We start from the raw sequence: 27,492 nt of genomic DNA, 5'->3' as shown, positions 1-27,492 counted from the left end.
AAACACATCTGTTGTTGTGCATTGTGACCCCTAAAGCTTACGCAATGTGCTCGGGCAGTGCTCAGAACAAGTTTCATGATCTGAAAGTAGCCACACATCAGTTTGTGGATTTCTTCCTGTTTTAAAATATAAATATTGGTAATTTAAGCCAAGATTTTTCTCACATGTGTTCTCTGCCTTCTATCATGTATCTTCTTTAAAAAAAAAAAGATGCAAATTTCTTGATTGCTGACTTTAATAATAAACAGGCAACCTTCCTTAACATGAAAGTCTAACACTAACTCAACTGTCTCTTCAAGCAAATAGAGTAACCTGGGTTTTGAGTCCACAAAGCAAATCAAGTTTTAGTAAAATGTTTGACGTATTCGGAAAAGCACCGAGAATATCATATGGCCAGCATCCATATACTCGCAACTTAACTTTGTCCAATTTTAACACTTTGTAATATAGCTTACAGATCTTTTTTCTACGAAGTAAATCATTTCAGATATTACTGAAGCCCCATGTGTATAACTTTGGCAATCCCATTTTTCTCACTTTAACCCTATATGTAACCACTATGCTAAATTTGGTGTTTGTCATTCTCATGCATGTTTTTATACTTTTACTACATATATATTTATCTGCAAACAATATCACGGATTATTTTGCCAGTTTTGAAACTTACTTAAGTGGTGTCACACTGCTAGGCACACACACATATGCATACAAACCTACATATGCATATCATATGTAAGGATCCCACATCCTTTTACAACTTGAGGATGTATCCATGTTGAGAAAATGTAGTTCTACTTCCTTCATTTTAACTGCCATTTCCCATTGTATGTCCGTATTTACTTAATGTCCTATGGATGGATATTTAGGGTTTTTTGCAACTATTTGCCATTATAGGTCAGGCTGCAGTGAAAATTCTTATGGAGAGGTATAGGCATCCTTTGCTTTTTTTTAATTTTATTTTTAATATACAGTTATGACTGAAATGACAAAAACTATTTATCTTTTTTTAAACGGACAGGCTTGTAAGCTTTAAACCCTGTATGGAGTCAGGTAACTATCACCACAAAACGGCACAGCCTAGTTCCATTGCCCAAAAGGAACTCCTACATGCTGCTCTTTTTAGCCACATCTTTGCCACTGACCCGAACAGCCAGCAGCCACTGACCTATTCTCTGCCACCCTCATTTTTCCATTTCCAGGATATCACGTACATGGAATCAACCAGAATGCACCCTTTTGTGACCATCTTCTTTCTCTCAGCATAATACCTTGAGATTCATCTATGCAGTTGTATATATCAATGCTTCTTTTGTATGGCTAAGTAGTAGTATGTCATATGGATACACAGTTTACCTATTTGCCCATCAAAGGGCATTCAAGTGGTTTCCAATCTTGGCAATTATTAATGAAGCTGCCATAAACCTTTGCATAGGGGATTTTGTGCAATAGTAAGTTTTCAATTCAGTTAGATAAACAAACACCTGGGAGCCAGATTTCTTGGTCACTTGGTTAGTATATGTTTAACTTTCCAAGGGTTTGGAGATTTACCGGTATTGTTTCTGTTACTGATTGCTAGTCTAACTCTACAAGGATCACAGAGTATGAGTTCATTCTTTTGCATGTGTCAGTGTTTGCTTCATATCCCAGAATATAGTTATCTTGATGAAGGTCAATTGAAAATAACACGCATTTGGCTGTTGTTGGATGGAATGATCTATAAATGCCAGTTAGATCCAGTTGGCTGACAGTGTTGCTCAGTTTTCTACATCCTTGCTGATTTTAAATTACTTTTTTAAGTACAGAGAATGTTGACATGTCCAATTGTAGCTGTTGGATTTTCAGTTTTAGTAGCTTCACTTCATGTATTTGAAGCTCTGTTATTAGGGACATACTCATTTGGGATTATTATGGTTTTTGGTTTTGGTTTTTTGGTAAATTGACCCTTTCATCATTATGTAATGCCTCTTTTTATCCCTGCTATTTTCCTTGCTCTGAAATGTATCTTTTCTGATATTCATACAGTCACCCAGATTTCTTTTTACGTATGTATATATATATTTTATTGAGAAATCTCCACACACATCCAGTCCACATATGGTGTATAATCAATGACTCACATTATCATCACATAGTTGTGTATTCATCACCATGATCATTTTTAGAACATTTGCATCACTCTAGAAAAAGAAATAAAAAGAAAAAAAACATACATCCCATACCCCTTACCCCTCCCTCTCATTGACCACCAGTATTTCAATCTATCCAATTTTTACCCTTTATTCCCCCCCATTATTTATTTATTTTTTATCCTTATTTTTTTACTTATCTGTTCAGACCCTGGATAAAAGGAACATCAGACACAAGGTTTTCACAATCACACAGTCACACTGTAAAAGTTATATAGTTACACAATCGTCTTCAAGAATCAAGGCTACTAGAACATAGTTCGACAGTTTCAAGTACTTTTCCCTCCAGCTACCATTAACTAAAAAGGGATATCTATATAAGGCATAAGAATAACCTCCAGGATAACCTCTTAATTCTGTTTGAAATCTCTCTCAGCAACTGAAACTTTATTTTGTCTCATTTCCTTCTTCCCCCTTTTGGTCAAGAAGGCTTTCTCAGTCCCATGATGCTGGGTCCTGGCTTATCCCAGGATTTCTGTCCCAGGTTGCCAGGGAGATTTTACACCCCTGGGAGTTATGTCCCATGTAGGGGGGAGAGCAAGGAGTTCACCTGCCGAGTTGGCTTAGAACCCCATATTTCTTTTGATTAGTGTCTTCCTGGTATATCCTTTTCTTTCCTTTTTCTTTTGACCTACCCCTGTGTCATTACATTCACACTGAATTTATGGTACATAACATATCATTAGGTCTTGGTTTTTTTATTATTATTTAACGCATTCTGACACTCTCCATCTTTAGTTGATGACCTTAGACCATATATATTCACTGTAACGATTGACATGTTTGCATTTAAGTCTACCATTCAATGATTTGTCTTCTGTTCGTTCCTCTTTGGTTTTCTTCCCCCCCCCCCCCCTTCCGTTTCCTGCCTTCTTTTGCTTTATTTGAAAACCACTCAGTGTTGTTTATACTCTCCTCCCTTTGTGTTGTTGTGGTCACAGGCACAGAAACCCTATCGCACAATATTAAAACTTTGCTTTCATCCTTCACACACATCTTAAAGAACTTAAGAAGAAGAAAATAATCTCTTATATCCATCCAGATCTTTAGCACCCCATGCTGCTTGTCCTGCATCTCTGATTCCCTCTGGCATCACTTGCCTTCCATCTGAAACCCTTCCTTACCATTTCTTTTAAAGCAGGTCTGCTGGCAAGAAATACCGTTAGGTGTCTGTCTTTATTTCATCTTCATTCCTGAAGGAAATTAATGCTGGGAAGGGACTTGGAAATTGTCTAACTCAATGTACTCATTTAACATGTGAGGAAAATGAAGCCCCCGAAGCATTGAGCAATCTGCTCCACCATTCACAAAGAACAGGCGCTGGGCACTTTCTTTGTTTGTGCTCCCCAGTTGTAGCAGTGGCTTGGGTAAGTCTAACACATGCTCCCTCTGGTGTGACCTGAGACACAGGGTGGACGGCCAGGGCTAGCCAGACAGTGGCTCACAGATAGACTCTGGAATCAGGACTCTGTTCTCTGCAGCAGTACCCTCTCAAACAGTGGTTCTCGAACTTCAGGGCACAGCAGAATGCATCAGAAATTTATAAACTGGTAAGGATCCGTTTGTTGACAATGCATCTTCTCACCACCACTTCCAATATTCTGATTCTTTAGATCTAGCACATGACACTGGAATTTGCATTTCTATCAGCACCTCAGGTAATTCTGACCTACAGGCTACATTCTGAGAAATCTCTAGCCGATGTGAGGCATTATGTTTTTGCAATGAACAAAAGATTCTAGACTTTCTAACTCAGAATAAAAGAGAACTTGATACAACTCCAAATAAGAAGCCATTTTCTTAAGCTCATTCCATTTTGGATCTGCCTTTCATTATGTCGTTAATTGCCACTCCTCCGTCACTGGTTGCTGAAACAGCCGGCAGGTAAAGGTAACACTGTCCTCACACATATCTATACTGTAATAAAAACTCCAAGGGACATAGCTGTCTACTGTTAGCATAGTTAATCCAGTACATGTCTCTTACCTTACCTCTCACTCATTCAATACACGCATTAAGCTTCCTGAGATTTATATGTTCAACTAAATGTAATAGTTGACACTCGTCTGGAGTCAGAATTTATAAATCCAGGTTTTAATTGTAAAATATCCTTTTTCAAACGACCCCTCCTCTTATCCATGAGCACAAATAGACTAGAAAGACCCAAATACACAAACACCATTTATTTACAGGAATTTGTTAATTCTCAGCCATGTATTCCCCTGCTATGTGCTAGATCCCATGAAGGCAGCAAAAAGCAAAAGAAAACAGGCTGGTCTTATAATCAAGGAATTATAGACTAATGTAGAAGACCAAATGCACCAACAGCCAGCCATGCTTTAAGCAACAAGTAGACACGTGCAAGATAAAACAGACTTGAACATTCACAGGTCAAGGGAATCTGGCGTTTACGCTTTTATTCTTTGTTGTTTTTATGATTTAATTCCCAGATGTAAACAGCTTGATATTTAGCTAGACTGAAAGGAAACACAGTGCCTTTTGCATTTGTTCCTCTTAATTCACATGGTGGCACAGAGTCCCTTATCTGCCAAGTGGCCTGTCTCCTACTGTTTCTTAATCATCTCATAGGTACGGATAGGTCTTGTTTCCTAATGATGACAAATGGTGCTTGAAGGCAAGAACCACATCTTATACTTCTTTACTGTCTCCTACAGAGTCCAAAACCACATCATTCTTATGTATAACCAACAGCTAAGCCTCTCCTGGGTGTCAGATCCTGTGTGAGTTGCTACAGCTTGGACAAGATCCCTGATCCCTTTCAATCACTCAGCATTTCCTGAGAATTTCCCAAATGATAGGCCCTGTTCTCAGAGCGTCAGGCACATGGAAAAGGAAAACTCTTCCTTTGCACTCAAGGGGTTCGTGGTCTAGGAAGACGGACAGACCTGTGTACAAGCAACTAAACACATGGTCAGCACTTTGATAGGGGAATATAAAAGAAGCTATGAGGACACATCAGAGTACACGGCACTGAGCTTGACGGACAGGAGGACAGCATCAGAAAAAAATGGGATAAGTGGCCAAGGGGCCTTAGTCCAGGAGGGAAGAGGGGAAAGAGTTTTTTTTAAAGGCATGTCCTTGAGAGCATGAAGCACTAGGAAATCACAGAAAGCATTTTGTGGGGAAGATTGGAGGCTGTAAAAGAAGAGGTAGGAGATGAGGCTAGAAAAGGAGGCTGAAGCCAGACCGTGAAAAGCCACGCCAGGATGTGTGGCCTAATACAGAAGCAGTGGGGGATTTTCAGCAGGTTGATCCTATGTGCTGGAAAGTCCACTCTGGCAAGAATCTAGGTAAGCACTGCAATGGGTCTATGCTGGAAGCAGAGACCAATTAGGAGACTTTTCGTAAGAGTCTAACAAATGATGAGGCTGTGGATATATTCAAGAGCCATAGAAATGGAAAGAAGGGGATGGATTTGCAATAGGAGGCTTGAAACAGGATGACAGGTCTGGGGAAGAGCAGTTCGAGATAATGCTATGCGTTGAATTGTGTCCTCCAGAAAGATAGGTTCTAATTCTAAGCCCGGTCCTGGGAATGTGATTTTATTTAGAAATAGGCTCTTTGAGGATGTGATTACTTAAAATGGGACCAAATTGGAATAGGATGGATCCTAGTCCAATATGATCGGTGTCCTTATAGGAAGAGGGAGATTCGGACATGGAGACAGACAAATGTGGGAAAGAAGGCCAGGTGACAACGGAGGTGGAGATTGAAGGGCTGCAGCCACAAGTCAAGGAATGCCAGGGATTGCCAAGAAACATCAGAAGCTGGAAATGGCAAGGTCTTCCCTACAGGTTTCAGAGGCCCTGCAGATGCCTTGATTTTGGACTTCTAACTCCCCAAACTGTAAGACAATGCAGGGATGGTTGCAGAGACTCTCACAGTGCCCACCACCATGCCCAAGTGAGTGAAGTAGCCATGAGCAGTGCTCTTTCTCATATGGACCGGGCACTCAGCCCATATTATTGCTCGCCCAAAGAGGATTCCTCTCTGGAATGGATACCAGTCAAATGCAGGTTTCTCTGCCTGATGCACATAAGAGCCAATCTACAACAGCAGATTTCAAAAGGAGAAAGAGTTTATTGCCACACAAAGCAAGGAAGCAGATGAGTGATCAGCCTGAGATTTGCCTCCCCAGGCTGCAGGAACTCAGAGAGTTTTATAGTTTCAAAAGATAGGATAATGAGTGTAATGGCTCAAGATGAGGACGTTTGAGATGACTTAATTACTGAACATGTGCAGACTGGTTACCTGCTTTAGTCACAGAATGCATGTAAGAAAACAGCGGCCTTACGCTGAGGATGGCTGTGATTTTTAGTATTATAATGAGGTATTGGTCACTTACGGGTTAAAGTGTAAGGTACTGCACATGTCAGGTGGGCCAAGTTTGCTTAGATACTAGCCTTGGCTAATAAGATAGCTTAGGAATTGGGGTGGATTGGTTCTGAGCTGCCTGAAATTCCTTCATTAATAAGTATTAGGGGGTTATTTTTGTGATCATAAGACTCCAAAGTTTTGAAACAGGATAAGGAGGTATAAGAGGGGCCATTCACAAGGTTTTTATAATCACAACATAAAGGTGATAGAGTTATACAATCATTATCAAAGATGGAGGCATCAGGGTTACAGTTCAGTGGCTTTCAGTTATTTCAGGTATTTCCTTTTGGCTATTCAACAATATACTAGAAAGTAAGAAAAAGGCATCTATATAATGACTCAGTCATCCTAATAATTTGTTAATTCTTAGTTTTTCTGTTACAAACAATTCCTGCCTTTTTGTTTTGGCCACTCCTCAATCTTGAAGGATATCTGTGTGATGAGCATTCTGACTTCTTCATGCCGAAAAAGGCTTCAACTTTATGGGGTAGAGGAATGAAACTGGTTATTGTCCCTGGAGAGACTCATACCAGGTTTCAGGGCTGACATGGCACAGGAACAATCCAGAGGCTTTAAAGTTTCTGAAAGTCAAATTTGATAAGTAAATTAAAAATTAAAGGTTTAAATAAAAGGAGTAGACATATTATGATTAGGTGACTCATAACTATGTTACATTGGGGAAATAACCTTCTTATATAAGACTTAGGTAGAATCTAGGGCATTCTTTAGGGTTTTCAGGAACAGTATTGGCAGCATCTGCCTGTGGCCTGCGAAAGAGTAGCCTCCAGAATGACCTCATGGCTCTATGTGAAATCTCTCAGCCACTGAAACTTTATTTCTTTTCTTTCTTTTGATCAAGAAAGTGTTGTGAATCCCACAGTGCATTGGAGGTCACCCCTGGGAGTCATGTCCCACGTAAAAGAGAATGTAGTGAGCTCATTTGCAGAGTTTGGCTTAGAGAGAGGCCACATTTGAGCAACAAAGAGGTTTACCAAGGGGAGTGGGGCAATGGCTGGTAGGCATTATGTCATCACAGAAATAAGTTTTATAAGGGCAAGCCTAAAGATTGGGGGCTTGGCTTATTAGCATATCTCCTTTTTATAAGGCAGGGCTCATATATTTTAGAGTTATTTTCATAGGCCTCCTTATTCTAAGTTTACATGGAGATAGTTTATTTTCTTAAAAAAAAGAGTGGATCTTAGATTTAGACCTTGCATGTACCTTGATAATAGTTTTCATGAACTGGAGTTCCTTATTGCTTGAGAGAATAGCAGGAATTCCCCTAGATGGGAAGGTTTAATAGTTTCATTATTAATTTCCTTCTCCAGTCCATCAAGGGATTTTTATTTTATGTCTAAATCACTCTAAAATATATTAGGGTATTATATTAACTGAACAGAATACGAAGATTCTTTTGTCTATTTTAGGTTCTATGTTAAATAAACCTGAGTTATGCTTAAGAAAATCTACTAGACAGATTAAATTAGATAGTGTGCTATAGAATTTTTTTTTAAACTGCTGATAAAATAAATTTCTCTGTTCTGGTCCCTTACAGAAATTTAAGTTTTAAAAATGTGGATAATATTACTTTTTACCTTATATTCTGATTCACAGTCGTAAATTAGATTAGCCTGATTCACCTCTTCAATTGAAGCTTGATTCTTTCTTTAGCTTCTTTAACAGTTGTTGTATGTAGTCATCTTTTTAGAATTAATGCTGCTTCTTTAGCACCCTTAGAGCTGGAGAACCTTAACTTTGAATCTCAGGTGTCACAGACACCCAAAACTTCAGGGAGCTATTAGGTTACACACAGAAAGCAAAGCACCTCAGAATTTACAAATAATAATTGAGCTAAAGAAAGAACAAATGTGACTGCTGCAAGAGCTTAGAATCTAGGCCTTAATTTCTAGAAGTAAAAAACATTTGACAATTAGCTTATTTTGAGGTTATTAATTACAGACTACAGCTGAAGTTTTGTTCCGTTTTATTCTTACACTTTTACTAGGGTTGTATTAATGAACAGGTAGAACATAATTTATAGATTTGCCTGGCTTCTTATTTAAAATATTTTTTGTTGAAGATGAAGTGCCAGACTTGTAGCTGACTGCATGTGATTTTAGAGAAACATGAGAATAAAACAATGTAACTGGCAAGAAAATTTTGTCATTTCTATGGCATATAATATTTGTAAAAAATAACTAAAACTATGATTACTATCACTATACTGTTGTTGAATATTATGCAGATCAGTATCAGGACATAACATGGCAATGAGAACACTAAGTTTTTAAGAATCATATACAATTTCTAAATATATGAATAAGATTTCACATATCCAAATTTAACCAACAGGTTAGAAAATCCCTTCTAATTTCATAATACTTCCCACACCATACACTTCTTATTTTTTGTTAATTTGGTATTACTATCCAGAGGTAGGATAACATACATTAACCAGTAAGCTAGACACAAACAGAAAGTTAGACCCTACCAAAAAAAAAAAAAAAAAAAAAAACAGAAATAGAGAAATATAAAAATATATGCCTATTTTAATATATATAATATTTTAAATATATATAAACAGAAATAGAAAAATATTACACTCACTAATTTGAACTGGGGGAATAGTGAGAAAGAGGGAAAATCCAACCTCCCCATTTGGAGAAGGCCTGATAATCTCGCAAGCAGTGAGGACAACAATCTTAGGGTTTGTTCATATCCCTGCAAAGGAGAGGCTGAGCCTACTTAAAATTAGGCTGAAAAGTCACCCTTAGAGAACCTCTTTTGCTGCTCAGATGTGGCCTATCTCTCAGCCAACATGGCAAGCAAACTCACTGCCCTCCCCCCTCTCTACATGGGACATGACTCCCAGGGGTGTAAACCTCCCTGGCAGCATGAGACAGAAATCCTAGAATGAGCTAGGACTCAGCATCAAGGGACTGAGAAAATCTTCTCGACTAAAGGGGGAAGAGAGAAATGAGACAAAATAAAGTGTCAGTGGCTGAGAGTTTCAAATAGAGTCAAGAGGTTAACCTGGAGGTTATCTTATGCATTATATAGATATCCCCTTTTTAGTTTAAGGTGTATTAGAGAGGCTGGAGGGAAGTGCCTGAAACTATAGAGCTGTGTTCTAGTAGCTATGTTTCTTGAAGATGATTGTGTAATGATATAGTTTTTGCAATGTGACTGTGTAACTGAGAAAGCCTTGTTGTGATGCTCCTTTTATCTATGGTATGGACAGATGAGTAAAAAATATGGATTAAAAATAAAATAAATTGGGCATAGGAAAATACTAGTGGTCAATGAGAGGGAGACATAAGAGGTATGATATTTATGAGTTTTTTCTTTTTATTTCTTTTTTGGAGTGATATAAATGCTCTGAGAAATGATCAAGTGATGAATACACAATTATGTGATGATATTGTGAGCCACTGATTGCACACCAAGTATGGAATGTTCATACATTAAGAATGTTTGTGGTGTATGTTGATTGCTTTTATTAATAAAAATTTTAAAAAAAGATATAGAGACATATAAAGCTCACTAATTTGAACCATAATTTTTCTGGTATGACATAATTAAGATATCATTCACATATTGTATTAATGGAATAACTCTTTTTTTTGGATTTTAGCTTAAGTAGATGTTTAATATGATGAACAGTACATGGTCATTGGAATTTTACTTGAATTAGTTTATTAATATGCACATCTGGGTTTTCTATCAGCTTATGTGTTCATAGCTTCTAAGATTTCTTCTGAGATAGGGGTGATTTGTTTATCTTTCCTAGAGACCAGCAATGCTGCTTGCAATGTACAGGTTTGTCTGGGAGGCAATCCTATTGATTAACAATCTCTTGAAGGTCATTTGAGCATCTAATTTGGTTAACAGGCTTTTCCCTAGCAAGGGAACTGGACATTTTAGACATCTATAGGAAGCGATGCTTTAAATATTTGGTTTTAATTAGGCAGTCTAGTGGCCACAGAAATGATTTGTTTGGTTTTTTACTTTTTAGCATTTCTGTTGGACACTCCTGTTATAGTAGCTGATTGAAATCTTGTTAGGTTTTTGTTTAATCTCTTGTAGTAATAAGAAAGTCAATTAATTGTTTTCCCACTTGTTTTGTCACCTGAGGTTCCTGGTGGGTGACTGAGAGAAGTGCTGTTTGCCTTTTGACGTATTCTTAACTTGGCCCCTGTTGTAATAAACTAGAAAGGTAATTTTAATCAACTTAGAGATAGGTCATCTTAGTTCTTCTATTTCTGTACCTTTCTCTCTTTTTACTGGGAAAACTGAGTAACAAAGTCTATATTTTAAATGTTGGCATCTTCTGGACTTTTCAGATCCACACTAGTATATTGCTAGTAAGTAGTATAAACTCTTTCAAGCAAAGCTGAGGGACTTTCCTTGGCTTTTGTATTATTAATTTTTTGTAAGTTTACAGGCTTAGGGACCCATTTTTTGAGGCCTTGCAATTATATACTTTTTATTATGCCCTAATTTAGCCCAGTCATCAGTATTATTTGGATTTCATTCAGGATCCCATACTGGTGCTGCTAAATTTGCCTCAGCACCCACTGGGTCGTTGTTCTCTGTATTTTTAAATCTTTTAGCCTGCGTTCATTTTTCTATCACTATTCGCTGTTACTCTCCCATTATTAAGGTATTTAATAAGGTCTGAATATTAGCCCAAATTGGATTATAGTTTGCAAATATCGAAGCAACTAATATCTATTGGGGGGGGCAGTCTTCTCTATAGAGCGGAGTATTATTTTCCCAGCTACATAAATTTGATGTGGAAAATGGGCTATTCACATAAATGAATCTTCCTAGGTCTCCCTGGTTGTCCACTCAACTTGCCAAGGGGGTAGAAGTTTTGCCAGTTTTGTGGGTCTTAGAGCGCAGCCCTGGCTGAATTGGGTACCCTGCAGGTTATGGGGTGGGGGAGACTATTTCTATTCTAGGCTCTTTTATCTCCAGTAAAGGGCTATACAAAGAGGAGCTAACAAAGGCTCTATCGGATACTTGAATCAGGGAGGACATTTTTCTTTTCTCTCCTAGTCATTAGAGGGTAAAATTTTATATTTTCTCATTAGCACTGACTACTGAGAGAGATAAATAAAGGGCTGAATATATATCATCTCTTCCCATTTCTGCTCTCCTCTGCAGAAAAACTCTAGCTGTAATACAGTGTTCTTTTCTATAGAACCATTCTTAGGCTGTTCCTCTCCTGATTCTAAATTATATTGAGGCCAGAACATGTTATAGGAATAAAACATTTTTTTTTCTCTTTTTGCTTTTTCATAGGTTTGTAACTAAAATCATTTTAATTTTTCAAAATAAAGCCCAAGGGACTACATTTAGGAATGGCATTAGACTTCCCATTTTAAAGATCTCCAGTAACTGGTAACTAATTGGGAACAGTTGAACAATAGAAAAATGTAATAAAATACCAATTAATAATTTAAACAGATAGTTAACACTTCATTTCATAAAATATTAATTGTTCGATTACTTATTTTACTATATACGTACATTATATATATATATATATATGAAGTATACGCAACAGACTCAGGCTGGGGCCTCAAACCCTACACAGAATGGACCTCAGAAAACAGAAAGATGTAGAGGTCAGAGCAAGGGGGAACATTCTGGAAACAGTATCTACGGCCTCAAACTTCTCCATTCACTCCCATCTTGATGACCTACTCACACAGTCAGCTGCCCACACCTGGAATTGTGGAACTGTTTCTCCCTTTGAAGCTTATTTAAGGCACTGAAGAACCTGGGGTGTAGGAAAACTGCAGTTGCCAAGCCTCTTGGCCAACAGGGTCTAGACAGACTCAAATGACTCCATCACTCTATGTACCTGTGCCCCCAGGGTTGCAGGATTCCTGGCCGTCAGACTGTTTAGTCCTTGTGTTCCACCAGGGTCACCAAATTGATACCCATGAAAAGCGGAGCTCTCTGCCCAAAGCACTTAACAGCCAACCTATGACACCGGGTTTCAAAAGGAGAAAGACTTTATTGCTATGCAAAGCCTGGAGAACAGATGACCTGTCAGCTAAAATCTATCTCCCCAAGCTGCAGTAAATCAGAGAGTTTCAGAGGATTGAAAGACCGGCAGGTGTTAGGAGAATAGGTGTAATGGCTCAAGATGACAGAGTTAGAGAAGATCTAACTATACATTGATCACATGCTTAGTCACAGAAAGTATGTAAGAAAATAGCAACTTTAATAAAATGAGGGGCGTGATTTTTAGTATTATAATGAGGCTTAGGTTACTAATTGGTTAAAGTTTAAGCTACCACACATGTGAGGTGGGCCAATCTTGATTAGATCCGGGTTCTTCTATAAGATAGTTTAGGAATCGGGGTGGATGAGTTCTGGGCTGACTCAAGTTCCTTCATTAATAAATATTAGGGGGTTGTCTTTGTGATCATAAGACTCCAAAGTTGTGAAACAGGATAAGGGGGTACAAGTGGGGCCAGTCACCAGGTTTTTACATCACAAGATAAAAGTGATATAGTTATACAATCATTATCAAAGATGGAGGCGTCAGGCTTACAGTCATTTCAGGTATTTCCTTTTGGCTATTCAACGATATACTAGAAAGTAAGAAAAAACATCTATATAATGATTCAATCATCCGAATTACTGGTTAATTCTTGATTTCTCCATTACAGAATCTTCATTTTCCTTACTTTTCTATTTTCGTCCCATCCAGGCATGATTTTAATCCAACTCGGTGTACAATAGGAACCAAAAAGTAATCATAATAAAAAGCAAACATATTTAATATTTACATAGCATGTGCTAGGTGCTTTTCTAAGCAATTAATGCATTTTAAGTCACTGAAGCTTAACCACAATCCTGTGGAGTAGGTTCTGTTATTGTATCTTCATTTACAGATGAGGGGGTGGCAAGGGCCAAAGAAATTACCTGTTCAACTACTGAGGGGAAAACATGGTCTGAACCCACCAATCAAAGTGTGTCTGAAAGGTCTTGACTCCTGAAATAGAATGGGAGATAGTTAAAGAATAGGATTAACCCAAATAGGAAGTTTTGCTGCGCCGGTAGGCAGTTCACGCAGCAGATGCATTTTACTGTTCAGCAAATTGCCCCTCCCCCACCCCATCAGACTTGCATGTTACTGTACTATCAGGCATTAAAAAGAAGAGTCAGGAGGTCAGAGTGGAAAGGAAAAGGGGCCGGGGGAGTTTAAATTAACCTCCCAGGATAGTAATAGAAAGCCTAACATGTGTCTGCCAGTGATTCATTCGGGTGGACTATTTTCACACCAAGCTAAACTCACAAGTTCGCAGTGGGGTCATCGGGAGCTCCTCCCTCCTTCAGTGAAAGAAAAATGTTCTCTTTTTTGAAGCACAGGCCCAGCTGGAATGAAACTCCATCTAAACAGGAAATCACCAAGATTCTAGGTAAAACCGGCGCCTCGATTTTAAAGGTCAAGCTTTTTTCCTTGCTAAAGTGGATGTTTCCTGCACGCCCACTACGTGCCAAGCACATGGCTTGCAGTTGTGAATCTCGCATGAGCCCAGCACCCTGCGGGAGGATATAGAGAAAGAAAAGACGACCGCCCCCACCCCACCCCACCTCACCCCCTAAAAAAAAAAAAGAAATCTGGCAAAGCTTGCAGGAGCGAGGCTATGAAGGGGCTGTGTCTTTTTTCTAAAACATAAAGACGAAAATAAGAGTCCAGTATCTCTTCACTGGAGTCCCCCAAAGTATACGAACTGCATCCCGAGCAAGGAAAGTGGAATACCCTGGGCGAGAGGGTGCTGGGGTGGGCGTGAGGCGTGGGTTGGGTGCCGAGGTGGAAGGGCAGAGCCGGCCTAGGGCCGGGAGTTGGCTAGCGAGCTGCGCCAGAGGCAGGTGCCAGCTGAGAGTGGGCGGAGGCGCGGGCGCCCGGCCAGGCGCGGGAAGGCTCCGCGTTACCTCTGCCTGCAGAAGTCCCGGCGCGCGGACCAGCTCGCCCCGGGGAGCCCGCGCCTCGTCCGCTCACCTCTCTCACCGCCCGCGCCGGAGGGTGCGCTGGCGTCCCCGCCGCCCGCAGAAGGAGCTGCGGGAGCAGTCGCAGCAGCCGCCTAGGCGACAGCATCCTCGGGAGAAACGTCCGGGGTTCTGCAGCCGCCTGGCTCCTCGCGGGCAAGAGCGCCGCCGCCTGCACCCTCCGCTGCTCCCTGCTGTCACCCTCTGCCCCGCCACCAGCCCGCCAGCGGTTGGCGGCAGGACCGGCGCCCCGGGGCTCTTCACCTGCAGCGGGCGCCCGGAGAGAAAGAACGAGAGCCGGGCGCCCCGGAGACACCGTCCCCTCGCCTGCACTCTGCGCGGAGAAGGGACGCCCGCCAACGCCGCGAGCCCCGGCGCTCTCTGCACCCAGTCCCCAAGTTCAGGGCTTCACCCCCGCGAAGGGAGGCTCCCCAGCGCGCCGTGCATTTCGGCCGCGTTGCTCCCGGCCGGCCCGCGGGACACCAGGGGCCGCTTCTACCCGCGCCCTCGGCGTCCTTGTCGCCCTCTGCGCCCAGGCGCCCTCCGGGGTCCCCGGAGACGGCCCGCGCGCCGCCGTCCCAAGCCCCGGCTGGGCCATGCTCGGGCTGCGCTGGGACCGCCTGCTGACCCTGCTGCTGCTGGGCGCGCTGCTCTCCGCCGACCTCTACTACCACCTTTGGCCCCAAGTGCAGCGCCAGCTGCGGACCCGGGAAGACCCGCGCGGCTGCCCCTGCGCCGACCGCCGCTCGTCCGCGGCCCGGGACTCCACCGCAGCCTCCCCCGACCGCGGTCCCGCAGTGCCCAACTTTTCCCAGGCCGGGTCCCCGACTGAGTCGGACAGCGGCGGCCGCAGCGGCCGGGGCTCCAAGCTGCAGGCCCTCTTCGTCCACCCACTGTACAGCGTCTCGGAGGAGCCGCCTCTCCTCGGGCCCGAAGACTTGCTCCTGGCCAGCCAGGAGGCGCTGCAGTATTACCGGAGGAAAGTGGCCCGCTGGAACAGGTGAGGACCCTGCCCCGGAGGCGGGAGGGCCCCCCCTGCCCCCCGGGAGCTCCCCGCGCCCGCCGCCCGCGCTGCCTGCCGCACCCAGCCCTGCCTGCGGCCACTTTACCCGACCCTTAAGCCCCGGCGCTTTGCTTTGAGTCGCTCCCCACCTGAACCCCAGCAGCAGTTGCCCCAAAGTGAGATCTCAGCGCGAGAAAAAGTTTGCCTGCAGTGGCACGAGCGAAGAAACGCTCTCCAGGCCCTCCCTCCCCCTGGGCTACCGGCTGCTCATTCCTGAGCCCCAGGCCTGGTCTCTGATCCACTTTCCCCCAACCCCCCCTTCACCTTGTCCTGATGTGGAAAGCCGCTGCTGGCTTCCGTTTTCCAGAATAAGGTTTCCAAGCAGACCAACTCCGGGCTGCTTTGAATTCGGCACTTACTTCTGCTCACTGAGCAGACCTGGGTGCCGTTCAGAAAAGCAGGGCTTGCCCCAGAGCTCCTGCTGGGTTTCATCCCTAATTCCTCTGCCGGGTGTCAGGGATCAGAAGAGGTCGACTTGGGCACAGAGTAAAAGGTGGGTTCTCTGGCACCGCCACTCTTTTGTTCATATTTAAAACGTGGCCTGTCCTTCGCTGGAGGGGGTTATAACTTCAAGGCAGTTTTATTATTGTGGTGATCTGAACTGATGGAGCTGAGACTTGCCTCTGCAGAGGACATCAAAAAATCTACCTGGGAATCTTTAAAACCCAAAGCAAAATATGGGCAGGGGGGGGCATGTTTAGAGTAAAATTAAGACAGATATGTTTGCAAAAGGGTAGGTGATGTTGTATTGCTGAGAGCTGCGCCCCCCACCGCAGCACCCGCCACCCTCTCCCAGTCCAGAGCAGAGAAAGTCATCCTCTGTGAGTTAAGGATGCTCTTAAGATGTAGGGAACTTGTCTAAATATCACTCACATACAGAGTTCAAATTTGCCCCACCACACCCATCACTTTTCCTAATACAAGAGATTTCAAAATAAGATGTCATTAGCAGCTTTATGGTCCCTCTGGAAGAAAGCTAAACCATAAATCTCTGTTGAAACTCAGCACTAGTCAGACACTCAATTTAACTGTTTGCTCATTACTCTGTAGTGCTGGGACTGGCTGGGAGAAAAAAAGAGGAACAAGTTCAGAGTTATTGCTGGAAGTCACAATAGTGAATTTCACTTGCAGATCTAGAGCCAATGATTTTTATATTAGAGAGAAAGTGGTTCTCCATTCTTTTGCTAATTGTGGGCAATAAAAAGGCAGCTTGAGATTGCTTCTCAGACTCTGTCATTTTCAGTATTACCTTTAGGTCATCTATAACCTGAGATTCTAGATCAGTGAACTAGAAAACTTGCTCTCAGCTCTTGGAAAAAATTATCTACTTCTTTTGCAGACTAGAGGGTGTGGGATTTTGGTAAAGTCACAGGCAGACTCGCTTTTGAAAATGTAGATCAGCGTTCATTTAGTCGTTTTTATGTCAGGTATCTTTGGTCCCTCTGGAAAGACCAGAGGAATATTTTAGCAGAAAAGCAAAAGAAAATGATTATCACCGAGCAATGCTACAATGACTTTTGAGCGGGATGTCTACACCCATATGAGTCAGAAAAACGCATTTACTGACCAGCAGAGCTCTGGGTCATTTAGCAGAGAATCAATGGGTGCTGATGACCTTGCAGTATTCAGAGGTAATGGTTTTGTATGGTTGGTTGGCTGTGACAGTTGTGATAAATACCCCTGTCACTCCCTTCCAGTACTCAGACCACCTGCAGGGTTGGGGGCTCTCACAGCTCCAATAGGAGGGTCGACTACACCCCCAAATGTTGAAACTGCACACAGGGGCAGAGAACACTGTACTTCTCCACCCCAAATGTACCAGAAACATCAAGCATATGGATTGTTACTAATGTCAGGGTTAAAAATAGAACAGAAAAGTTTAACCAGTGTGAATTTGAATCCTGCTTAAGAGTTCTATTGTGACAGATAGTCACTTGTTTCCTTAAGTGAGAGCACACCCTGATGCAATGTGAGGACATCTGGAAGCACTGACGAAGCCCACGTGTCTGAAGGCTCCAGACTTTGGCACAGACAAATAATTAGAGTGGGCAGCAGCAAAAGGAATAATGAATGTCACTGCTAAATGTTTTGCTCTTGCCCAGTTAGTAGCCTTCCTTGCTGGTAGCCACAACTCAGGCAATTATTTTACATCTAGTAGACATGTATGGATACCACCTGCCAATAGTTACCAGTCATTAACTGCTATCCAAATAATTTTATCAGCAAACATTGTCCATACCAGGAGATGCACCAGTAATAAAATGCACCAAATCAGCAATCTTTACCACTTGCCTGGAAGAGAGAATTAGTCTCTCAGAGTGGGTGGTTTTCATTTTTCGGACACAGTAAAAAGCAATGCTGTGAATCGGGAAGAATCTTTCTACAACTTGAGCTCATTAGCACTAGGAGTGAGGCAATGGCCTGTCTTTGACCCTGCACATTCCCTTTTGATTTCACATAGTAGAAAATGGAGCTCATACACTGTTTTCATTGCTTCTGGCGCTCAGCCAGAATTTGTTCATTTGATCTCAATTAAGAACTGCCAAAGGCACATCACTTGTAGGATGGGCCATCAATATGCCAAGCTTCCTACAGATTCTCCTCGACTGGCTTTTCTCCCCTCCCTTCCCCCATTTTCCTTGGAAGATGTAACTAAGTGTGGCACAATCCAACTTTAAAATGCAATCAGGAAAAGCGTTGCTGTCCGATTGTCAGCCACGATCACAGCGACAGTGGCAGGCACAGTGACACACAAAGCACCTGTCTGGAATAGTGAGGAGGGGAGGGGACAGGCGGCAAGGAAATTGTGCTGCGCCCTGAATTACTGCTTCCCTGAGTCCTTTCCCTTAATTGGTGATGATGTACTTAGTGACTTGGGCGGGGCTTACCTGGACCACAGGTAAGGGTTCACAAGTTGTTGCTCTCCTTGCATCCTCAGAGGCTGAGCTTGAGATTTCCTTCTTGGCCCTCAAGCTGCCTAAGCAGACAAGTTTCGTCCTTTGATAGGTCAGAACTGGGTGGCTTGGCCTGGCCGGTATCCCAGAGGGCTTTGGTCAGTTTCTCAGTAACTCTCCGGTCGTGGCAGTGAAGGTCAAACAGGGTCACGCCTCCCTGGCCTAGAAACTCCAGCAGCTACAGTACAGTTGTGGGTTTTCTCTTCTCTGCTTTTCATTTTTGACATCTTCCTCAGATATCAGGAAGGTTACACTTTCCTGTGGTTACAGATTCAGCATTTCTCAGGAGCGTGTGAGTGTGTGTGTGTATGTGTATATGCATCTATGTTTTTCTCACCATTGGAAACTCCTATCTTCCCCTCGCCCCCTTACCACTTGCCGTCACTACGTGAAAAGCTTAACCCTGAGTCTCTTTTTGAGAATCACATCTAAGAGTCTGGGCAGCTTTTCAAAAATGACAATTGCTAAAGGAAAGTAAATTGGCTGAAGTTTTTCTGGGGCTAGTTTTGAGAAGATCCAGAAAGCAGAGGCACAGAGAGGAGACAAGAGAGAAAGAATCAGGAGAGAATGAAAAAGAATTCAGCTGGAAATGAGAATTGTCTAGTCTAGGAGTTTTTGAAAGAAAAGCTCCTTCTCACTCTGGAATGTTAAATGCCCCCAAAATGATGATCTATTTATTCTCACACACACACACCCTTTCTCTCCTCATCCCCACCTTTTTATCCCCATCCTGCTTATCTCATGCTGGAACAGAGATTGTTTGGAACAGAGATTTCTTGAAAGCAGGCAGTTCACCCACAGCAGAGATTAAAAATCCAGGCTCTTATCCGTGGACGGTGGTCCTTTGTCTTTTTCCCAGAGTCAAAAGTGTCTCGGCCCCTTGTCTGATTTTCGGCCAAGGATGCCAGGCTAAGAAAGGAAATGGCCTCTGCAATTTGAAAGTGGACAGCTGCCTTGACCATGGCCTCTGTGTGCTTCTCTGAGAGAGTGGCAGACCTGACTTCCCTTCCCCATTTCCCCAATTAGAGTCTTGCTGGGCTGGTTTTGGAAAAGCTGTCATTTTGGTGGTTTCTGACTCCCTGGACTTGCGGCTGGAGGAAACCGCTCCACTCCTCTCAGCATCGAAAGCTAATGCAGAAGGCAGTTTCCAGGTCCCTTCTCCCAGATCCCGTGGCCCAGTCCTCACTGCCGTGACCTCAGCAGAGACCTAAATGATGATTTCTCATTGTCCATGGAAGTCTAAGACGACCGCCCAGGAGGCCCAGCCCTGCGGGACGTCCCACCTTCATTTTTCTCCCAGTTATTCAATCAAATGCCAACTAGGTACTGCTATTAAGGGATTTTTCCGATGTAATTAAGGTCCCAGACGATCCAATGACCTTGAGATAAGGAAGTCATCCCGGTGGTCCTGAATTAATCACATGAGCCCCATAAAAGCAATGAGTTTTCTCTGGCTGTTTGAAAAAGAGGAAGTCAGAGATTCCAAGTAGGAGAAAGATTCTACATGCCATTGCCAATTTGAAGACGGAGGGGCCCACATGGCACAGCATACAAGTAGCCTTTGGGTGCTAAGATCAGCCCTCATCTGACAGCTAGCAAAGAAGCAGGACCTCAGTCCTACAAGGAAGCGAATTCTGCCAACAACAAGAATGAACTTGGAGGCAGATTTTTTCCCCCAGAGCCTCCATATGAGAACTCAGCCCAGCTGACACCTTAATTTCAGCCTTCTAAGACCAAGCACAGAGAACCAGCCACACCACATTGGACTTCTGACCAACAAAACTAGGAGCTAATAAATGGGTGTTGTTTTAAGCCATTAGGTTTGAGGTCAAGTGTTATACAGCAATTGAAAGCAAATACGTACTGCTGTTTACTTCTTTTTATAGAGGAAACTGGGGATGAGAAGGTTACGGACCTCACCCAAGGTCAGGTAGCCAGCAAACCACAGGCAGAATTTGTACTCAGAGGGTCTGGTTCCAAAATTTATCTTCTCAACTGCCAGCTTCCACTACCCTAAACCCTTTGATGCCCACAGTTCTTAGCTTTTCTCTGCTAGCAAAGCTTTTCCAACTGATCCCACCTTGACTACACACTAAATCTTCTCCATTTATACCAAGTTATTTTTTATGGCTGTGTGCTATGTCCACCTAAAGCTTTGTGGCCATTTGGAGTTTCACGTGAGGATGAATGGCCACCTGCTCCTGGAATAAATGACCCCCAGCTTGTAGTGGTCACTCTCATGCATCTGCTTTGTGGTTTGCCATAGGGTAGACCCAGGGTTAGTATTTGTGGAACCAATAATGGAGAACAGACCACACCAGGACTTGGGGAGCATTCATTGATGACTTATTATCGCTTATGAAAAAAATTAAAAAGCCTGAAAGGTACATTGCCAAGAAAAGGGCGTCTCTTCAGCTTGATGTGCCTTCTGGGGAGGAGCAACCATGCAGTCTTGCGATAAAGAAAAATGGGAAACACGGTGGCCTTGATGGAGCCAAAGCAATCGCTGTTCTGTCCCTTGGCAGGTGCTGACCTGGGTTGTTCTGTTATTTTTCATTAAGCTGGAGGCTGATTAGAGCCTGGGGATTCTGCTGAAGTAAGGCTTGACTAGAGCTAAAAACCAAGTGTGGAGCAGAAGTTACCAGGAATGAAAGCATCTGTGTACCTGCTATTATGGGCAGCAACACATATATACACCTAATGAAAGCCATAGTATGGGGAAAAGCTTAGCTCTTTTTGTGCCTTTTCACTTGGCAAAATACCCAGTGGTTAAAATATGAAATCAGAGCAGAAACTGAATTGGGGCACTTTGGATATGCTAGTGGCTGGGATTTTGAATCCCTTAAGAAGCACTTCGTACAATTAGGCTTGAGTAGCAGGCAAGATTAGGTCCCTAAAAAGGGCTTATTTTATTGAATTCACCAACAGTAAACCAGATCATGAATTTAGGAAGCCACAGGGAAGGAAAAATAGCAGAGGACTTTGGTTCCTAAGAAACCAAGTGCTTATAATAAAATTCAGCACAATATGGAGAATAAAAGAGGATTTGAGGAGCATTGGCACAGGGGCATGTGGACTCTAAGGCAGGAATGGAAAAAAACAGATGGTCTGGTAAGAAATGGGATTTTAGAAAACTTGAGAGTGGTTGATGGGCTAGAAAAGACCTCTGCTGGCAGAGACAAAACAGAGCTACTCCACCCTGGGAAGTCAAGTGCAGCTCTCAGATAGTAAGATGGTCTTCAATGAGGAGCACCTGAGTCAGACTCAGTTTTAGTTTGCAAGCTATTGGGTTGCGATATACCAGAAACGGAACTGCTTTTAAAAAGGGGGATTTATTAAGTTGCAAGTTTACAGTTCCAAGGCTGTGAAAATGTCCAAATTAAAGCATGGCTATAAAAATGTCCAATCTAAGGCATCCAGGGAAAGATACCTTGGCTCAAGAAGGCCGATGACATTCAGGGTTTCTCTCTCAGCTGGAAAGGAACATGGTGAGATCTGCTAGCTTTCTCTTCAATGGCTTCTCTGGGGTTCTGGTGGCTCTGTCAGTTCTGCTGGCTCTCATGGCCCTGAGCTTTTTCCAAAATTGTTCCCTCTTAAAGGGCTCTTGTAAACAACCCCACCTTGAATGAGTGGTGACACAACTCCATGGAAACCATCTAAACAAATGTTACCACCCACAATTGGGTGGGTCACATCTCCATGGAAACAAAAAGATACCACACAGCAATACTGAATGAGGATTAAAGGACTTGGCTTTTCTGGGGTACACAACAGATTCAAACCAGTACATTACACCCTTTGGGACCCCAAAAGACATGTTCTTTCCAAATGCAAAATATATTCATTCCATCACAATACCAGAAAGCCTTAAACAATTTAAGTAACAATACAAATACAGTACAAAGTCCGAAACAGTATAAAATCTCATCAAAGTCAACTATAGACATGGTCTGTCCTAAGGTAAAATTCTCAGGCTCTGGACCTGTAAAACTCCAAACAAGTTATCTGCTGCCAACATACAAAGAAGGAACAGTCACAGGATACATATCCCCATTTCTGTAGGGATAAACTAGAGGGAACACAGGGCTCATCAGACCCAAACAGTTTCAAAAACCTGCAAGGCAAACTCCATTAGATTTCAAAGACTGAGAGTCATTTATCTTTGGGGGTATAGAAAGTGGTAGTCACACTCTTTCCAAGGGCCTATGCAGTGGCCCACCTCTCTCCAAAGGCTACCCTGGGGGACTGGAGAGTTCACCGTTTTCTCAGCTCCACCCTCTCCATGCATCAGGGCCACACCTGGGCTCTCTGCCATTTCTGGGACACACACTCACCCCCTCCAGAACAATGGGGTGGCAGCCTGGCTCTCCAAAAAACCCCAAGGAATATACTCCACCTCCTCCAAGGCCTGAGATAGGCACAACTCTTCCACTGCAACGAGGTAGAAGGCCCACTCTCTGCCTTCAGGACAAACCCGCCCACTCCAAGTGCTTGGGTGGGTCCACTCTCCTGGCCCAAGGTCTCTTGACTTCAGACCTTAGCCTCCCTGGTTCTGCCTCTGAAGACATTTTTTTCTCCAATGTGTCCCTTTTCTGCCTCTCTTAGTCCAGACTGGCAGTGGTTCCATTTATACAAATCCCATAACACTCTTGTTGGCTTTCTATGAAGTAGGCTGGGATCATGCCTATCAGACAAAAGGACTTTACACAGTTCCTCCCTGGGTAACTCCATTTCCAATCTTGGCTTTTTCTGAGATGGCTGAATGGTTCCATGTTTGGGTAAATGTTTACATGGGCACTACTCTCTGGGGTGTCCTGTTCTGGAAGCCTAGAATTTTCCAGAACATTAATTTCTGGTTTCTTTGTACCCAGAGATCAGTTATCAACTTATCTCTTTCCTCTCTCATTTTACTATAAGCTTCAAGGAGCAAGCAGACTGCATTTTCCACATTTAGTTTGGGAAATTTCTTCTGTTAAATTTCCAAATTCATCACTCTCAAATTCTGCCTTCCATCTACAAAGAAGACCTTCCTTCTAGATTGTAAAAACACATGTATCCTTTCCATCTACAGCTCTATCAGAAGTATCTTTAGAGTCCACATTTCTACCAACAGTCTCTTTAGAACATTCTAGGCCTTGTCTATTAAGCTCCTCACAACTCCTCCAAAATCTTCTACTTACACATTTAAAAAGCTGTTCCAGCATGTTTGATATTTGCAAACCGCAGCACCCCACTCCTGGTACCAAAATCTATTTTAATTTGCAAGCCACTAGAATACAATTACCAGAAACAGAAAGGCTTTTAAATAGGGGAATTTATTAAGTTGCAAGTTTACAGTTCTAAGGCGATAGAAATGTGCAAATTAAAGCAAAGCTATAAAAATGTCCAATCTAAAGCATCCAGGGAAAGATGTTCAGGATTTGTCTCTCAGCTGCAAAGGTACCTGGCGAGACCTGCTACCTTCCTCTTCATTGGCTTCCCCAGGGCTCTGTCAGTTCTGGTGGTTCTCGTGGCGCTGAGCTTTTTCCAGAATGGTTCCCTCTTAAAAGGCTCTAGTAAGCAACTCCACCTTGAATGGGCAGAGACACAACTCCATGGAAACCATCTCATCAAAAGGTACCACCCACAATTGGGTGGGTCACATCTCCATGGAAACAATCAAAAAGATCCCACCCAGCAATATTGAATGAGGATTAAAGAACATGGCTTTTCTGTAGTACACAATAGATTCAAACTGGCACAGGCGCCATAGGTTAGAGGTAAATATCTTTGATTATGCTTACCAAAATGGCTAGTGAGGGACAAATTCTCCCTCCTGGTCAATTGCAATGCCCCACGAGGTTTCAGCATCATCATTCGAAATGGGATATTTATACTTCTGGCTCATTTTTTTTCAGTGGCTGAATAGTTGCAAATCCTATAGGGAAAGTGTATTTATCTGCTCTCACAGCTCAGTTCATGCTGTTTTTACCCTGAGTTAAGAATTAAACACGAGTAGCTGCTTATTGATGAATTCCATTTTCTTCTGAGCACTCAGAGGTACTAAAGAAAGTCAATTTGACAATCCACAACTCTGTAATCAAATCAAGACCCTTGTTAACCAACAATGTTTCATTGGAGGGTTTTTGTAAACTGAGGGTCACTGGAACCCACTGAGTTCAAATGATGAGCTCCATTATTTCCCTGACGTTTTATGCAAAATGTACATTCTGTGCATGCTTATTTTCCTAGGAAACAGGAAAATATTCACGATATTCATCAGGGTACTTTGGTTTCCAGCAACAAAAAACCAACTCCTATTAATGTAAGCAGGAAGGGGAACTGTAGAGATTCAGCAAACAAACCTCACTAAGAGGAGGAGGAGCTGGCCTCTGGGCAACCAGAAACAGCTTCCAGAGTCAAGGCTCTCCTGTGTCTTTAGGCTCCTTCTCTGTAATTCATTTATCTATCTGCAGCCTTTCCTATGGCAAAACATCATCAACAGGACTCACATCCTAACAGCCCTGGGGCCACAGAGGGAAGAGGGCTCCCCCTCCTTTCCAAAAAGTAAAATCCTGGGCAGACACAGACTGGCCAAATCTGGAAATTCAGCCAGGCTGCAGCAGGTGATGATTGTCCCAGCTCAAGTCAGGGCCCATCTCCCAATCAGTCACTGAGTCAGGGAGGTGGAGTCCTCAAACATGGCTGTTTCATCCCACAGGGCCCAGTGTGGGGAACAGCAGTTCCACAAAAGGGGGTTAAGAGTGCAGATCACAAAGACCCTGGAGGAACCCCTGTGGCAGAAATGATGTGGGAAGTTTTTCAGTGTATGTCTGCTGCAGTTTCTGACTCTTATAGACGCTATTTTGGAGTTTTAATAAGATTTATTTTTAAATGAATTCATTCATAAATTCCCAACACGTGTAAACTTTTAATGTCAACCATTAAAATCTCCCCAAGGAAACAGGAATCTTTATTTATTTGTACCTCTCTTAATTTGACCTTACTCTCTTTGTGGGAGGCTAAAAAAGAGACTGATGTGGATCCAATACACTCTTGGGCCCACTGTCTCTGAGACAGGAGAAAGGGAACTCAGCTGGAAGCCAAGATACCTCTGTGTTAATCCTGAGAAAAGCATCTATCCTCTCCAGGCCTAAATTCCTCATTTTGAAAATCCCGCCCTGGCTTCCTAATTTTGCACATCCTCCATTAGAACTTCCCCTTTAAAGTCCATCTAAGTGAAAATAGGGAGTGGTGATCCTCAAGCTATGCTTCATGAACTGCCAGGGACCTGGGAGGTGCCTCCCAGGTTCTGCAAATGATTGATTGGGTTTTCATTTTCAAAAAGTATACCCTAAGCTAACATTCACGGAATAAGAGAAAACCCACCCCCTATTGTATGTACTGTGGTAGAGCACTGAGCCTGCCACAGGGAACTTATACTGACAGATGGTTTTTCCTCCTTTTTCTGTTTAATTGAGGAGTGTCCTGGAATTTCCAGGTGAGCTGTTGAAAGTGTTTCCAGTTATGTGTATTTCTCAAGATATTTTTTAATACTCTGCCATTAAAGAAGTAAGCAGGAAATAATTAGATGCTAAAATAAGACCTGTCTTCCCTTACCCTTGATCTTGAATGCTTGTGTTAATAATCCTAATACCCTTACTGTTCTCATTAAAAAGGTTGCATATTTTTCCATGTATATTAGATGTATAGCCATAATTTAAGAATTTTAACTATTTTACATATTGGACATTGCGTTGAAAATTTCTCTTGAGAAGAGTGTTTTACTTCTAGAAAAATGCTTGGAAACCACTGATTTGGAATATATGTAAATTGAGGTAACCTCTTATTTTCCTTTCTCCAAAACCGATGTGCCTAAAACTCAAACGTCCTGCCCTTTCCAGCCCCCACTCCCAGGTATCATTGCTAAGGAATGTGCACTATCTGCTCTCTTGTGACCCTCCCCCAGTCTCTGCCAGTGCTTCTGGCCACTTGAACATAAGAGGGTTTCACTTTTAGTCCCTGTGAGCTTACTGTTGGCTTTCGCTGCATAACGAACCACTGCAAAACTTCGTGACTTAAAACAAGAACCATTTCTGTAGCTCCTAATTCGGCAGGTCAGCGGTGCAGGCTGGGCTTGGGGAGCAGCTCTTTGGGTCTTTGCTGGGCTCACTTAGGCAAAGTGGTCAGATGCTCAGTCAGCTCTGTGGATCTCGGCTGTACTCCCTCCCAGGTCTGGGCCTTGGCCCGGGGAAGCGTTCTCAGCTCCACATGGCCACTGTTCCAGGCTTGTTCACATGGTGGCAGCAAGGCTCTGTGAGAATGGGAGTGCACATGTGCAACTCCAGAACCCTTAAAGTGTCATTTCTGCCACATTCTATTGGCCGAGGTAGACCACCGACCATCTGGGGAGATTTGGGCATCCTGGCCATTGAAGAGGAGGTAGCTCTGTCCTGATGAGAAAAGGTTCAAAGGAAGTCCCTTCTACTGGTCAGTGGGCAGGCAGCTGTCAGTGGTAAGATGCCCTTCTCACGTTTCCATAAGGAAGAAATCTCATGTGATTCTTCAAAAACCCAATAGTCATGGACAATCTGCCAGCTTAGGCTTGGGTCCACCTCAGCACCCTCAGGTAGAGGCAAAGCCATTCTCTGAATTGTCTCCCTCCTCCCCCTGTGGTCCTTGCAGCTTCAACGGGACACTTGGCCTCCCTCTCCACGTCTCTTCAGCCTCCCTGATTCCCAGACTAGATAGCCTCTATCTGTTCCTTCGAGTATCTAGATCTTTGTTTATTCTCATTTTAATCTGTTTGCTTACAGATAGACTTTATGTGCCCCTTCTCATGGAGACCATTTTTTGAGGTCAAAAGCTGAAAACTGGCTCTTTATCTCTCTTTGCATTC

General features: G+C 43.0%; 1 protein-coding gene and 2 long non-coding RNA genes across 5 annotated transcripts in view; 1 reads left to right on the top strand and 2 right to left on the bottom strand.

Annotated features, from left to right (window-relative positions):
* Positions 1–6,267: 6,267 nt before the first annotated feature.
* On the bottom strand, positions 6,268–14,498 carry LOC143687058 (uncharacterized). Of its 2 annotated transcripts, XR_013177368.1 has the most exons (5): positions 14,371–14,498; positions 13,903–13,999; positions 13,530–13,599; positions 12,457–12,579; positions 6,268–7,165 (listed from the first exon to the last, which is right to left on the bottom strand). It is a non-coding gene; the product is annotated as an uncharacterized LOC143687058 (long non-coding RNA). The 2 variants fall into 2 exon arrangements; XR_013177367.1 differs by lacking the exon at positions 12,457–12,579.
* On the bottom strand, positions 12,593–13,337 carry LOC143687059 (uncharacterized). Its single transcript, XR_013177369.1, has 2 exons — positions 13,292–13,337; positions 12,593–13,195 (listed from the first exon to the last, which is right to left on the bottom strand). It is a non-coding gene; the product is annotated as an uncharacterized LOC143687059 (long non-coding RNA).
* Positions 14,499–14,539: 41 nt separating the features above from the next.
* FAM20A (FAM20A golgi associated secretory pathway pseudokinase) overlaps positions 14,540–27,492 on the top strand; it is a 68,339-nt gene continuing 55,386 nt past the window's right edge. Inside the window, exon 1 of one of the 2 annotated variants that reach the window (XM_077163674.1) lies at positions 14,540–15,597. In XM_077163674.1, coding sequence (XP_077019789.1) covers positions 15,194–15,597 — 404 coding nt within the window. In that variant the 5' untranslated portion in view covers positions 14,540–15,193. The remainder of the gene's footprint in view (positions 15,598–27,492) is intronic. The other variant, XM_077163673.1, reaches the window with a different exon arrangement.

Source organism: Tamandua tetradactyla, chromosome 6 (assembly GCF_023851605.1).
Source record: "Tamandua tetradactyla isolate mTamTet1 chromosome 6, mTamTet1.pri, whole genome shotgun sequence".
NCBI classification, from domain to species: domain Eukaryota; kingdom Metazoa; phylum Chordata; class Mammalia; order Pilosa; family Myrmecophagidae; genus Tamandua; species Tamandua tetradactyla.
This window is presented reverse-complemented; position numbering and strand designations above follow the sequence as displayed.